The 14,868-nt window shown below is 36.8% G+C and overlaps 2 protein-coding genes across 3 annotated transcripts; one reads left to right on the top strand and one right to left on the bottom strand.

Annotated features, from left to right (window-relative positions):
- The first annotated feature begins 723 nt into the window (after positions 1-723).
- LOC109219601 (UPF0235 protein C15orf40 homolog) lies at positions 724-1,411 on the top strand. Its single transcript, XM_019384068.1, has one exon. The coding sequence runs from the start codon at positions 813-815 to the stop codon at positions 1,194-1,196; it is 384 nt and encodes a 127-aa protein (XP_019239613.1). The 5' UTR covers positions 724-812; the 3' UTR covers positions 1,197-1,411.
- A 3,035-nt stretch (positions 1,412-4,446) lies between these two features.
- Positions 4,447-14,819, bottom strand: LOC109219597 (WD repeat-containing protein 48). 2 transcript variants are annotated; one of them, XM_019384061.1, is made up of 19 exons: positions 14,539-14,819; positions 13,931-14,040; positions 11,347-11,505; positions 10,943-11,008; positions 10,740-10,829; positions 10,307-10,609; positions 10,107-10,204; positions 9,622-9,657; positions 9,260-9,380; positions 8,852-9,088; positions 8,308-8,403; positions 8,129-8,194; positions 7,939-7,977; positions 7,735-7,869; positions 7,231-7,592; positions 6,907-7,000; positions 6,524-6,700; positions 6,026-6,142; positions 4,447-5,056 (listed from the first exon to the last, which is right to left on the bottom strand). In XM_019384061.1, exons 2-18 carry the CDS (start codon positions 14,027-14,029, stop codon positions 6,044-6,046), a joined length of 2,277 nt encoding a protein of 758 aa, XP_019239606.1. In that variant the 5' UTR covers positions 14,030-14,040; positions 14,539-14,819; the 3' UTR covers positions 4,447-5,056; positions 6,026-6,043. The 2 variants fall into 2 exon arrangements, with proteins under 2 accessions (XP_019239606.1, XP_019239607.1); XM_019384062.1 differs by having other exon boundaries at positions 14,543-14,819.
- Positions 14,820-14,868: the final 49 nt, after the last annotated feature.

Genomic DNA, 14,868 nt, shown 5'->3' with positions numbered 1-14,868 from the left:
TTGCACTTCGCCCACCTTTTCCTCTTCTCTTATACTGCATGGGCTTGGGTCTGCTGGGATCAAATTGGTAAAAATAGCACGGTATAGCCAGTTTCCGGACTGGTCAATCAAAAATAGCCAGCGTTTACCAAGTCAAAGAAAAATAGCCACTATTTTGCTGCAATAGAGACCGGTCCAGCATAATATACTGGAGTTCGGTGCACTTGTGTATGAACTCAACCGGTATACTTTGCTGGCTCCAGTATAATATACTAGAGACTGGAGCACCGGTGCTCCAAACTCCAGTATATTATACTGGACCAATATACTTGCTGGAACTCCAGTATATTATGCTGGATTTCTAGTGTACTTATGCTGGAACTCCAGCATATTATGCTGGAGTTCCAGCATACTTATTCTGGAACTCCAGTATAATATGCTGGAGTTCAAGTATACTTATGCTGGAACTCCAGCATAATATACTAGAGTATTTTCCGGGTTTTGAACAGTGTTTTCGCTCAGATTTATCCTTATATAAAAAGTGGCTAAATTTCGATTACTTTTGAAATTAGGCTATTTTTGAACGACCGGTTGTAAATCTGGCTATTTTTAAAATTTACCCATCAAATTGGGTCATGAGTGAGGCCCATTATTGTCCAACCTGATAACTAGGTCTAGCCTTTTTAGTATTTATTTAATGATGTTTTTTTTTCTTAAAAAAATGAAATATTATTTTTCTTAGATATGTCGGGTTAAATCCTTAATAAACTTATTGAAATTCCCCGGTTCTGATAATTAAAGTCTCTAACAGGTATCCATTCTTTAGATTAGAGATGCCTCCCTCGAAGAAAAGCAAAGGTAAAAGCAACTCAGCCGAGTTAACTCAGCCGGCTGTTTCAACTCCCAAAATTCCGGCGTGCATCCGCGCCATTCCTCCGTCGTCCGTCGCCATCACGATCCACGCCAAGCCAGGGTCCAAAATCGCCACCGTCACTGACTTGGATGACGATGCAGTTGGTGTCCAAATAGACGCACCTGCTAAAGATGGTGAAGCTAATGCTGCCCTAATAGATTATATAAGCTCCGTTATTGGGGTCAAAAGAAGACAAGTTTCTATAGGTTCTGGATCGAAATCCAGGGATAAGGTCCTCATTGTCGAGGATGTTACTTTGCCGGGTGTTTTTGATGCTCTCGCCAAAGTTTTGAAAGATCAGTGACGGAAACATCAGATCAAATGAAAAGAATTTACAGGGCAGAACTCGAGACTCTGATCGTGTAAATAGGTGCTAAATGTGCAAGTACATGAAAATACTCTTTATTACCTCTTCTTGATCGATGTCCTACTATTTTGTATTGGTCTGTAGTGTAGTGAATTTCAACTGATGTTGCCAGATTCGGCTTCTCCATTTTTGCATTTAAAAAGTTCATGTCATTTCTGGACTGCTGGATAATTGAAATGTTTTTTGTTTGATGGAAAAATAATAATAATAATGATAATAAATTAAAGTCTCTCAACAGCAGAAGGAATTACCGATAAGCCAACAGCTTCACAAAACCATATTCAACTTTAAGCTGGCGTTTATAGATTCCCAAAATTATTTTGAAAATTTTTGTTTGAAGATGAAAATGTGATTGGACATAAGTATTCAAAATATATTTTACTTTTTTTTTGAAAAAATATGAAACATGACTTATACCCATAAATTCTAAAAACTATCACAAATACCCAACAGTACATTTATCAATAACATTCATTATATTATCGCAAACCATAGTCCTGAACATAAATAAATTTGGTACAAAATTATTATTTTTATAATGAACTACATAATATACTATCAGATGACCGAAAAAACGGAGTAGGATTGTCACAAAATAATAAATAGTGGGCTATTTTATAAAATACAAAAGATTGGGGTAATTTTTAGAAAATGTAATAGTGATACTTTGGACCAAAACCAGCTCTTGGTTTTGGGAATTTGTCAAAATGTAGATAAAATTTATACCCAAATATGTATTTGCCAAAAACCCCAAATATATTTTGGAAAAATCTATGGCCAAACGGGTCCTAAAGCATTTGGTAGATCGTTTTGCTCACATCACATCAAAGGAAGTCCACACAGGATACATTATGAAGTAATAATAGTAAGAGGGTATTTGGCTAAGCTTATAAGCTGGTCAACCAAGCTTGTAAGTAGGGAAAATTTAAAAATAGCCAGATTTACAACTGGTCGTTCAAAAATAGCCCAATTTCAAAAGTAATCGAAATTTAGCCACTTTTTATGTAAAGATAAATCTGGGCGAAAGCACTGTTCAAAACCCGGAAAATACTCCAGTATATTATGCTGGAGTTCCAGCATAAGTATACTTGAACTCCAGCATATTATAGTGGAGTTCCAGGATAGTATGCTGGAACTCCAGCATAATATGATGGAGTTACAGCATAAGTACACTAGAACTCCAGCATAATATACTGGATTTCCAGCAAGTATATTGGTCCAGTATAATATATTGAAGTTTGGAGCACCAGTGCTCCAGTCTCTAGTATATTATACTGGAGCCAGCAAAGTATACCGGTCCAGCATAATATGCTGGAGTTCATACACAAGTGCACCAAACTCCAATATATTATGCTGGACCGGTCTCCATTGCAGCAAAATGGTGGCTATTTTTCATTGACTTGGTAAACACTGGCTATTTTTGATTGACCAATCTGAAAACTTGCTATACCGTGCTATTTTTACTGTAAGCAGGGGTGTTCAAAACCGAACCGAAACCGAAGCTTAATGGCTTATTGGTATCGGGTTAACAGTTTAACGGACGGGGAACGGATTGAATTTTTTTTATTAACGGCTTATCGGTTTGGGGGCGGATTTTTCCATTTTCTTAACGGATAATCCGTTAACCCGTTAAGAATATATATATATATATATAATTTATTTTTATCCATATATATATTAAATAATCAAAAACCCTTCTTCCACTTCCAGTACTCTATCTCTATTCTCTATTACTAATTTACTATTAGACAAATTTTAATTTCTTGTTTCGCGCATTCTTTTCAATCCTATCAAACCAAAAATAATTTACTTGATTGCTTCACGTATTCTTACCACCTCCAGTAGGTGCAGTGTAAGTACCAAAACTTAACAAACAAGAGATAGTTTAACGAGTAGAATCTGCTGTTAAATTGGGTTTAACACATACATCTGCAGGTTTGCTTGCATGTAAAAAAAAACGTCAGTCCGCACATATTTCGGCAGGTGTTCTTGGATTGTTTAGAAATTAGAGCGACATCTAAAGAAAATTGGAGCAGTTATAAAACATGAGCAAGAAATCCATTCTTTGACCAACATCAGCATACATTTGAAGCACGGCGAAGCAAATTTTGGACCCTCGCTAAATTTGGTAAATTGCGTCATGTTCAATATAGATTGAATTAGGCCGATAAACCGCCCAATAGAGCTAAACCGATACCAATCCGCCCAATATCTTATCGGGTGGCTAGAGGATTAATACATCTAAAAACCGATAACCGATAAGTCAAACCGTTAAAAAGTAAATAACCGCTCAATCCGCCCGATATGCAGCCCTACTTGTAAGTACCTTTAAGCTAAGTGCTTATAAGCTAAAATCAGCCATAAGTTGGTCTCCCCAAGTCATGGCTTTTTAACTTATAAACACTTTTAATTTGACCAAGACTTTTACTAGTTTATCTTTATTAATATTTTCTAATTCACAGAATATTGTTCCCAAAATAAATTTTTAAACTTTCTTTTCCTTCCATATTCGTTGTTATCTTTTTCTTTATAAAGAAATTTTTTTAATTTATAATTTTTGTAAAGTTTTTTAGGATATTTTAACCATTTTAATAAAAGAACAACTTATCAACATTTTTCCACCATACATTAGTAGTTATTTACAATCAGCTAATCCAAACGGGCAGTCTAACAGCTGTAGCAATTGAGATAGTATGGAACGTTTTCAAAATATTTCATCTGCTTTCTTAACCTTGTGTTTCATCAAATTATTATAGTCCAAAATAACTTAATTGTTAATCTTATGCTCGTAAACAATATTAGTAAAGTTCTTAAGTAGAATCATTAACGGAAAAAAAAAATGAGGTTAATAGATACTTCATTGAACCTTTAGTACAGAGTGTTAAATTTGGAGATCCTGTAACTTTTAGCATTCTGGCAATGAAAACTTCTACCATAATTCTTTACATCATGATTCATGCCCATGCCTCTCAGAGGATATACAGAGTGCAAAGAACCTTATAATCCAAGTTTGTCTTGAATGCATTCTGATCCCAAATACCATTATTGTTTTAGGACTGCACTTCTATTTTCCATCATTATTTCCAGAATATTTCATTCAAAACTTGAATGATTAATAGATATAGTTCTAAATACAGAAGCGCAAAACTTCACCATGTCCGAAATTCAGAGCAACGCCATAGCAATGTCAGTAAGAACTGGCTAGGTCGATGTAAAAACGATTTGCTCTGCTATGTAATGCCTGTCAACAAATCTTCCCCACTAAAACTGAGAATACTAATAACAAAGAAGATTTACAATGTAAATGAAACAGGAAAGAAAGTAAATACATAAATTAGTTCGGTCAGAAGAGATAAATTTTACTTCTGGAGATATTATTCACCTTCCCTACGGTGTGGTTGTTGGAAGACAATCCAAACATCCCAACCCTTTGCATTTGCATTATAGCCTCATATAGCTCCCGACATTGTCATGAGCTCTTTCTCTTGAGGAATTCAGTCTCATGTACCCTTTTTTTTTTTGATAAGGTAACATAGTCTCATGTACCCTCAAAACCAAAAATCCTTCCTCTAGCAAATGCAAGCTTTCTATTTTTTCTAAAAGCACCAAAAACCAAAATTCAATAATAATTACCACCTTAACGATGTGCAAACAGCAAAGTGGTCCGCGTGTGAATTTTCCTAATTAATCCAACCACTTGAATCCCAGATTTACAAGGGAGCAATAAATCATGACAGCAGCCGGCAGCCAGTTGAATGCTAAACCTTTGTATATGATTTGCTCAAGCATGCCTTCGTCTGTATATGAATAAAAAAACAGAAAACATGTTATAGTTGTGGTTTCTCTATTTGCCTTTAGAAAACACTAATTCATGTCATCTAAAAATAAAATAATATCGTGGCACCTATACCTCAAAACTACATTATATGCTGTAACGGCCGTGGAAGACTCCAACTTTTCCTAATTTTACAACCAGCACCAATAAGCGAAAACAAGGGACAATTGAAAACCAAAGAGTTCTCCAGTTTACTAGGTTTTATGTTTCGGTAAAGGGACGCAGGGAAAGAAGGAACATGCTCTAATACAAGTTGAAGCAAGGACTACCTGATAACAGTAATCAACTAGCCAATAATCAGAAGACTGAGGGAGAGAAAGAATTGGTTGGCAGATCCTTTGAAAGTCCAAGGCAGAGTTTTTGATTATTTTGATTTTTGAATTTGAAAAAGCAGGAAGAATATAGCAATGTCCAGTTGCAAGGAAAAGATACAAGTTCTCAATACTTTAGTCAATGCAGCAAGCTATCAAAGCAAAAGCAGACAAGTGAGAGCTAGCAAACGGGAGATCAAGTAAAACGTAGGTAGGACATATGATTGCATCTTTGAGATATATAGAACAGTGCTCCTGAACTAATATTATTGGTTTGTTTTGTCACTAACTCAGAGCTGAAGGTGAAACTATCAGATTGTTTGGATATGTAACCAGGAAAAGCAATTACAACTCTTAAATCATACTAATGGAATAGCGCTAAAGATTGTTATTTGTCACCACATAGCATGAGTATTTGGTCCGCATCAAAGCCCCAAACTCCTTCTCATCTATCCCTTACCAACTAATCAACTCTAAATCACAACCAACCCACCAAAATAGCTCCATCCAAAAGAAAAAAGATGGAAGCAATTGAACTGCCCAAAAAGAAGAGTGGGTGGGGCAGTGTAGAAAGCAAAATGCAGAATACAAAATAGGTAAAGAAAATATGATGAATATACCTGATAAAGATAATCCTATCACCTGCTAGTCAACACCCGGTAGTTGAGGACAAGATCTTCAGGTTTCTTCCATATATAGGCACGGACAGTTGCTAAGCTCATATCAGGAGATAAAACCTGGTAAAAGAACAAAAGGGAGTCCATTAACCAGAAACCAGAGTGAGCAGAGCCTTCATATTACCTAAGTTGCTCGGACTCTCCAAAAATATTGCCGCACCCGTGTCGGATCCTCCTAAATACACTAGTTTTGGAGGGTCGGACACGCACCCGACAACATCTTCCGAGAGTCCGAGTAACATAGCATATTACCAACTGACCAATTATCTACCACATCCTCCAACATATACAAAGATTGGTTGGCAGTCCTAATGCTAAAATATGACTTTCAAAACTTCCATAAAGTATAAAAAGATGAAATGCATAAACAAAACAGTGCTTGAAATTAGTTCTTAACCAGCTAAGCATACGACACACTAGAAGACAGAAACCTGAACTTACCTGGTTATTGCACAAGATTTCTATAGATGGCTTAAGCTTTTGCCAAGGCTTCAACCCAGTCCGAAATAAGCCATCTCCTCCAAGAGCTGGGTGTGTCACCTGTCCTCCAGTTCCATCTGAGTTTATATTATCCATGGGTTTGTCAAGAACCATCTTTTCAACGACATAGTTGATGACCTGAAAAACAAATCAGTGCAACTTTGTCATATTCGTCCTCTACATAATGTAGATTATTTTGCAACTGATTTGTAAGAGAACCACGAAAAGAAAAATGTGGAAGTGTAGTATGCAGAACATAACAAGTGATGTGAGTAGCCAACAGGGCCCTCTGAAGATCACCACAACACTTAATAAACCAGAAGATTCAAGGAAAAGATGCTCACTTTGTGAATTCTTAATATGCGAGGTGCACTTAGCTTTCCTTGGGTAAGGATCTGGACAGTAGAACCCTCACATGGATGCAAGTAGAAGCTACATCTGCAAACCATTGAGAAGAGGGGAAAAACTGGTCAGTGGAAAAAGTAATTTTGCACATGAAGAAGGAAAGACCATAACGTGTTTTTCAACTATTGCTGTAACTCAGAGGGTTACTGGAGATGTAACTGCCCTCCAGAAAGACTTCCCTTTTAGTTGTAAAAGAATGCTCTATAATATCAACATGCAAGCGACTGTGAACAACTTAGAAAACAGTTATATTGAAATATTACTTGGTATTTTCCCTGGGAGGCAAGCGATTGTTCATCACACAATCCATTACCCACCATGGCATGTCCTTCTCATCCTCCATTCCATCTAAATCAGTAATCTTTTTTCTCCATGGACCACTTTGAGAGCCCTCTGTAATAATTGATGGAGGGGATGCTGCTGAAAATTCGAAGGGGGGATATACTGCAGAATCATTGTCCGCATTACCGTCTACTTCAACTCTTGATCCAGTCAAATTCCTTGTAGATACATCCTTTCCAGGTGGGGCTTCCCCATTGGCTGAAGCTTGAGATCCAAATCTCTGCTTTCGTTTGGTTAACCAATGAGCCAACAGCCCTTTAAGAGTTTCTCGAGCTAAATTAACCTAAGTATTAAAAAAGCCAAACACAAAAGTTAGTTCATCTCTTGCATAAATATATAGTAATACTTACCATTTCAAAAAGAAAATAGCAGCTAAATAAGATCTGAAATATCTAAAAGTTCAGATGAAGCGTATCAGTTAATACCTTGTCATCTTCAGGCTTCCCCGGAATGTTGAGGTCAGCAGAGTACATCTCAGCAGAAAAGCATTGTGGAGTATCCAGATGTACAGCCAGGCTTCCAAGCCTAGTGTCCACAGTGAACCATGCAGGGATGCTCACCTGAAGAGGCAAACAATATCAGAAGAAAATTTGCATATGAAAGTTGGAGAATTCTACGAAGATATTTACCATCTCAAAAAGTTCTTCTTTCTTCTTCTCAAATGAAACCTACATTTGAAAAAGAAAAAAAAACACGGTGAAAGGAAGTTAAGAGGACACAACAAAAAAAACTTAGAGGCAGAAGGTGACAATTAAGTAAAAGCATTCTCAACACATGCCATTATCACTTAGCACATCACTTGAAACATTACATTCTAACCTCTCCATAGTTGTGAATCACAGCACCTCTAGTGATCTCCCACAACTTCACTGTACCAGCAGCATCCTTTAAAAGCACAATCCAGAATCAGGTTACATAATTATATTCTTCAAAGATAGTTTAACCCATTAAAAAAAATAAGTCAGAAGCCACAAGGGAAAAAGGCAAGACAAATTAACCTTAGTCAGGACATGTCTTCTGTTGTTCAAAATCTCGTGTTGCACAATTCCTGGAGTTCCAGGAATGCTAAGAGATGGTTCTTTATAGACAGGCACCTACATTATTGGCCAACTGTAAGTTTTTCAAGACTTTAAATATGTAAAGAAAGAAAGAAAGAAAAGAATATTTGGGAATAAATTGCTTCCTTATTTCCTCAAACACTTTGGAATTTAAAGCAAACAAGGATCAACTACAATTGTTAAGCCACATAAGAAAAAGACAAAGAAAAAAATATTTTGACTTCGAAATACAAATGATCCATAGAGAGCTCACAAAAAATAATAAATCCTAATACTCTCCTCTTTAATAAGTTCCCGAATAGAGTCTTACATATAGCAACTTATGTTAGCATGTCAATAGACAATAGGCATTTGAATTTGATAAGACTTTCTTGGTTAAGCCCAGGAGAATCTAGAACTAGCAGTTATTTTGGAACCCGGCAGATGCAATTACAAGTATGTTTAACCATAATATAAGAAAGGATATAAAGGGGTTGAAACTCACAGGTGTAGATCCTTCTAGAGAAACCCTCGCCCTGGAAAAGGACAAGTTTCCAGCCAAGAATGAGCCCCCTCTTTGAAAAACTTTCTGGGGATTACGCACTTCTGCGGGCCACCTATGTACAGATGAATCAGTTGTGGCCACCCAAATGCCGTCATCATGCAATGCTAACTGCGAAATAGGGTGTTCCTTCGTGCAGAGCAATACACTCTCCCTTGTTGCCAAATCTGTCAAGTACAACTGCAAGTGCAAATAAAATTTAGCAAAGAGAACAATGGCTCTGAAAGCATAGAAATACGGGTAGAGAGAGCTAGAGATAGAGAGAGATATACATATATACATAAGAGAGAGAGAGAGAGCCATTTTTTTTTGCTAGAGCCATATTGGATAAGTTGTATCAAGTTCACTTACAGAGAGGTCTCTTCCACCGCTATAGACATGACTAAATGTCGGAGTGCTAGCAAGTGACCATACAGAATCCATATGCACAGCATAAGAATGCACACATCGCTGCTGACCTAGATCCCACAGTCTGAAGTGTTGGAGGCAAAGTGAAGCTTCTAATCAGATGAAAATCAGACTAGTGTGGACACAAAATATGATTTGGAAAATATATATGACCTCTTTTCACAAAACAATGCAGATAGCATAGCCAAGCTGTTTACTGCACTAACATAAACTTGCCAGAATTTAAGGATTCAACCCCAAACCACCTACCCCGCAGAGGAAGCCGTTGTCTATGAAAATTAGGTAATGGAACAATCAATACTTACCTAATCATGGAATCAGATGACCCAGATATGCAGAACCTACAAAAATGGAGTAAAATCATTATTGAAAAGAACTCAATAGGTCACACTACCCATACTCTGAAGGCACTAGGGATACCTCGACCGGTATAGGAACTTAACCCAAGAGCAAAACATCTAGATATGGATACAAAATGTACTTCTCTAAAGCTACGTGGAACATGGACCAATAATGTAACTTCATGTTGGGAGACGGAACAATGCCGCCTGAGAGATCACAATTTATTTATACATTTATTTTACGTATTTGATAATAACTCATTTAGTATATTGTTTTACGATTAAGATTTTGTGAGTCTTAATATATTATTACGCCTAGACAATAAAATAAGCTTTTGCCACCTTTTTTTTTTGCATCTAGAAGCAATGGTATTTAGATGAACAAAGGATATTGCAACTTGAGCTAAAAGCAGTCAGAGGGCCTTCACAGCATCGCTTATCCAACATACCTGCCAGTAGAATCTATCAGTAGTGCCCTAATATTATCTGTATGACCTTTTAGCTTCATGGTCTTGGAACCAGTTCTTGGGTCCCAAACACGCACAACCTAGAAGAAAATCAGACCACAGTCATACACACAGCTGCTTTGGTAGTAAGCTAACTGCACATTCCAATAGATTAAAAACTAACCTAACAACCAGAAATATACCTTCTCAGTTCCACCAGAAACAAGAAGGGATCCGCTCTCATTCATTGCCAATGCATATACTGACTCCTTATGGCCTTTTGCAGCCACAGGAATATATGCTTGAGACTGGGTGTGCAAGGAAATGTTACTGCTCGAACTAATAGTGCGGATGCTTGTCATGGGCAATGAACTTCCTGAACTATTGACACCATTTGAACAGTCTTCTTCGGTTGCATCACCTGATTTAGATGTCGGAGCAAGTGCAGCTTCAAGATCCCATATGAAAACCTCACCACCAAGACCAGCAGATGCAATAACATTGCTCTGTTATTATGGTAACAACAAATCAGAAATTACAGGGAAATAAACTCACATTAAAACCGAAAGATTCGGCCATAAATTTGATTCATCAAATGATTAATCAATACTAAAAGGTTTTGTATAAAAATTGTACATTTTTTTCTGCTGAAGCTAGGCTGGTGACATAATCAGAGTGCTGACGGAGTGTCTTAATACAAGAGCCCTCCGATAAGCCATCCCACACCTAATGATCCACATAAATTTTGCAGAGCAAAAGAAATTTCGAAATTAGTTTTATATAGAAACTGTAAAAGTTGTACACAAATTTATATAATAAAAAGTTCAAAAGAGAAAAACCTTGACTGTGGTGTCTGATGAGCATGACACTAATCTGTTACTGCCTGTAAGAACTGCATCATTTACCTGCACGATTAATGAGCCCCGAGAACAACTCAACGTCTGCGATATTCACAATAAACATGATATAACAGGATATAGTTGCATCACCAAGTATTAAATTAAGTATCTCAAAGACAAGTCAACAACACATCCTAGTATGTGCACCAGGTTGCGAGGTTCACTCATCTAATCTGCTGAATTCCATGCCAAAATGGAGCACTGCAGAAGCTAGGAACTAATACTTGGTGATCCTCATCTGAGGAATGCAAATATTCTTCTCGATTATATATATTGAAAACTAGATGAAATTAAACTTCAGCAGGGGCAGGGAAATAAAACTAGCAATCCAGACAGGCCAGTACCCAGTCGACATGTGACTCAAATGTAGCAGAGCAGGTGGCACCATCTTCAGCCAACGCCCATCTCTTTAATGTGCCATCTCTACTCCCAGTAAATAGGTAGTCACATCCATCAGCTGCTGATGACTTCAATACAGCCAAACAATTTACACCTGCACAATGCTGTACACAGAAAAAGTCATGAACCAACGTTTAGAAATCATTTGGCAGAGATGAAAAGCAGAGTAACTGAACAGAATTTGTTGAACTGCAAAAAATGAAAGGTATACATGCAAAAATGATGCATTTAATGGCTATCTACTAATATAGTATACCTGCAAAAAGTAGTGAAAGAAAGATGAACAATCTTCAAGATAACCACCTTGTAATAGAACTGAAATTAATTTAAGTTGAAACTACATCAAGGAGTTCATTTCTTTCTTGGTTGCCAGGCCAGAAGGTGAGATGGATACTTCACATCAATACATTTTATAACAAACAACAAAAGATAGACAGAGAAGACGGAAATAGCATAACCTTTCAAAGATATAGATGTAAAAAGGGAAAATATTAATGACTTAAGTCACAGGAACGAATCTGAGTTAGCATAGAAACTTTTCAGCTTAATACAGAAGAAAGTGTCAGCTAATGCTACATTGCTTTGAATTGTAGATGGGAATGATCTTGCAATTTGCTACCTAACTTAAAATGTTTTACACTATACATAGGCTTCTTCAGAGCAGGCGTCGGTGTATTTTAGTAACCTTGATTGGAAAATTACTATTTCTAACTTAGTACTTATGTAACATTAAAGACTTAAAATAATAAAATTGACAAGAAAATACTGTTGGAATCACATATTCTCTTAAGCTGTGTTTGATCTAGAGACAAAAGCACAATAAAACTGTAAGAGAAAGTATGTCCTACACTAGAAAGCTAGAAAAGATGCGATGTTTACAGAGAATTCATGCGACAGCGTACTTATGGCTAAAGGGGGTAGAAGAGGACAGTGGGCTTGGCAGATGACTTGTAATTTAAAGCACAAGCTAAAGTAGCTTGCTTTGGATGGATAACAAGTTAAAAGCCCTGTTGACTCATGGTATTATAAATCTAGTACTTCACTTTTTTTGTGCACCTATTTGATGCTATGAACTCATCAGAAAAGAAAAAGATAAGGATAACAATTTTGGTAGCTAATATTGACATTTTAAATCACTACTTTATATTTTTTAGCATCGCCAAAACAGATGGTGACTTTGATACAGAATGGTATTTCATCGGTAACAGCTCTCCATTTTTATTTTATTTTTTTGGGATGTGTAACGGCTCTCCGCGAATAAATAAGTGACATCGTATAATTTAGGAATCCATGCTAAGGCATTCGTACAAGATATTTAACAAGTCAAAGTATAACTGGTACACTGAGCATCCACTTAAAATTTGGTTATCGACGTAGGCAGAGCTGGACTAGATAAGCCTTCTCAGCTTTTTTTGTCTTTAATAGTAGAAGCAATGTACGAACAACCACACCCTTCAGCCCTTGAGAGAGAGAGAGAGACCATCTCATCTGATCTCCACGCCAACTAAAATGCAGCCCAATCCCATATGCTACACCTCATATTGTTTTTATCCTTTCATCTTAGCATATGTTTATCGGTACCTTTGGCTGTATGTTAAAATTAAGGAGATGAAGTGGGGAAAAAAGGATCAACTCCTAGCAGCAAAACAAGATATGGCGTGAACACTTTATGTTGCTGGTTGATCTCTGCTCAGTTGAGCTTTCAAATCAAGGACATCCATTTTTTTAGCAAATTGCAGCTTTTGGCTGCTTCAAATAAACTACCACCTGAAAAGCGGTTGACTATCTTTATGATCTTTGGACCCCGCATATGGACATGTCATACAAATCTTAGGCACCCAAAAGAGAGGTAACAAAGAGCGTCCAATGGTATCAGGGAGTAAGGGTGCCCTCAATGGGTGCCTTAGTAGTTGAATAGATGGAGTAAAAACCTTGGGAACAAGCTTCGAATCTCAGGCGAGGCAATGCCAGGTCAAGGTGAATTCTTCACATCAATCTAAGCCTTAGTGAAAGTAACCATGTACTAGTGGGAAGTAACAAGAATTGGTGGATTAATCAAACTGCACGCAAACGAACTTGGATATCACAATTATCAGTAAAAGTAAGGGAATAACGGCCTTTTTGGGAGTGTGGAACACTTTGAGAATGTATTTATTAGAACTGACGCTTGGAAAAATAAAAAAGCTAACTACCTTCCATCTCAAATTTGTCTAGGTGGTCCGCATATGAATTCTCCTTATTCATTTCATTCTATGCACATCAATTTCATTCCATACTATATAATTTGTCTTTTCTGTCCAATCACATGGTGCTGCTTGAACCAAAAACGAAGCAATCACAATTTCCACTCCGCTTAGTTCAGCTTCCCCGCTATTCAGAATAGATAAATAAAACATAATGCACATAAGAGAAGGACGAAAGTGAGGGAACCAGGGGCGGAGGACACTAAGGGAAACTATCAACATCAGCGGAAAAGATAGTCACCGTAGTTTACACAGAAAAGAGGACAGCTTTCAAACAATCACTAACCTTAGTGTCATCTGCATCATTCAAAACATATGTCAACCTCTTCTCCTTTCTAGGCCGAACCGAATTGGATGTGTTGCCTGCACTTGCTACACGGTGCATTGCAGAAATCCCTAACCAAAAAATGTGTACACATCAATATTCTGTTTATGGGGGACAGAATCTCCAATCACTCTAAACCCCAAAAAGGAAATCTTTAATTTATACCGTACAAATATCCAAAATATTCATCAAGAACTAACCCACAACTTACAACAACAACTCTATTCTAAGCAGATTATAGCTTTAGAATTTAATCTCAACCTCAAAATTTCTCCAATTTCTTTCAACTCCAAAAAAATTAATCTTTTATCAGTTTCCATAAACACCCAAAAAAATTCAACCCAATTCAAGAAATATCACGATCAATAACGAAAGCAATTGTTTACTCAATTATAAATAGAACAAAATCGGATCAAACAACAAGAACCTTTCCCGTTTATAGACAAGTCAAACACGTAAAAATCAGATATTTATCTAAATTCAGATACCCAAAAAAAGAATAACGGTGTGGTCACTATTCGGATTTGGTAAAAAATAAAGAAGTGAAGAGTATAGAGATAGAAACCAACCTACTTCATTAAAATCTGCACAAAGACTGAAGCTTTGGGTGTGAAAAATAAACCCCTTTTTAACGTTTTTTGATACAATTGGTTGCTCCGATTTCTATTTAGGGCACTTTTTTTCTCTTCGCTGTTGAGAGTGGAAGAAGATTATAGGGAACTATCGGTGTGGGTATAGTCTGTGTGAGTTCGAGAGAGAGAGAGAGGTGTGTTTGTTTAATGCTTTCAATGCTTGGGGTTTGAGATGAACTGATCTTCCTTTGGAGCTTCCTTTTTCTTTCTTTTTTTCTTTTCTTCTTTTCTAATTACAGAACTCTTCTTGATGTGTTTTTTTTTTTC

The sequence above is a fragment of the Nicotiana attenuata genome, unplaced genomic scaffold (assembly GCF_001879085.1).
Source record: "Nicotiana attenuata strain UT unplaced genomic scaffold, NIATTr2, whole genome shotgun sequence".
In the NCBI taxonomy this organism is placed as follows: Eukaryota; Viridiplantae; Streptophyta; class Magnoliopsida; order Solanales; family Solanaceae; genus Nicotiana; species Nicotiana attenuata.
The sequence above is the reverse complement of the archived record's forward strand: the minus strand, read 5'-3'. Positions and strand labels throughout refer to the sequence as shown.

Coding starts and splice junctions, on each gene's coding strand:
- LOC109219601 (XM_019384068.1), top strand. CDS start 813: ATGCCTCCCTCGAAGAAAAGCAAAGGTAAAAGCAACTCAGCCGAGTTA.
- LOC109219597 (XM_019384061.1), bottom strand. CDS start 14,029: ATGCACCGTGTAGCAAGTGCAGGCAACACATCCAATTCGGTTCGGCCT. Junction 10,830..10,942: donor CATCAGACACCACAGTCAAG/GTTTTTCTCTTT, acceptor GTGGATCATTAG/GTGTGGGATGGCTTATCGGA. Junction 7,870..7,938: donor AAGAAGAACTTTTTGAGATG/GTAAATATCTTC, acceptor TTGCCTCTTCAG/GTGAGCATCCCTGCATGGTT.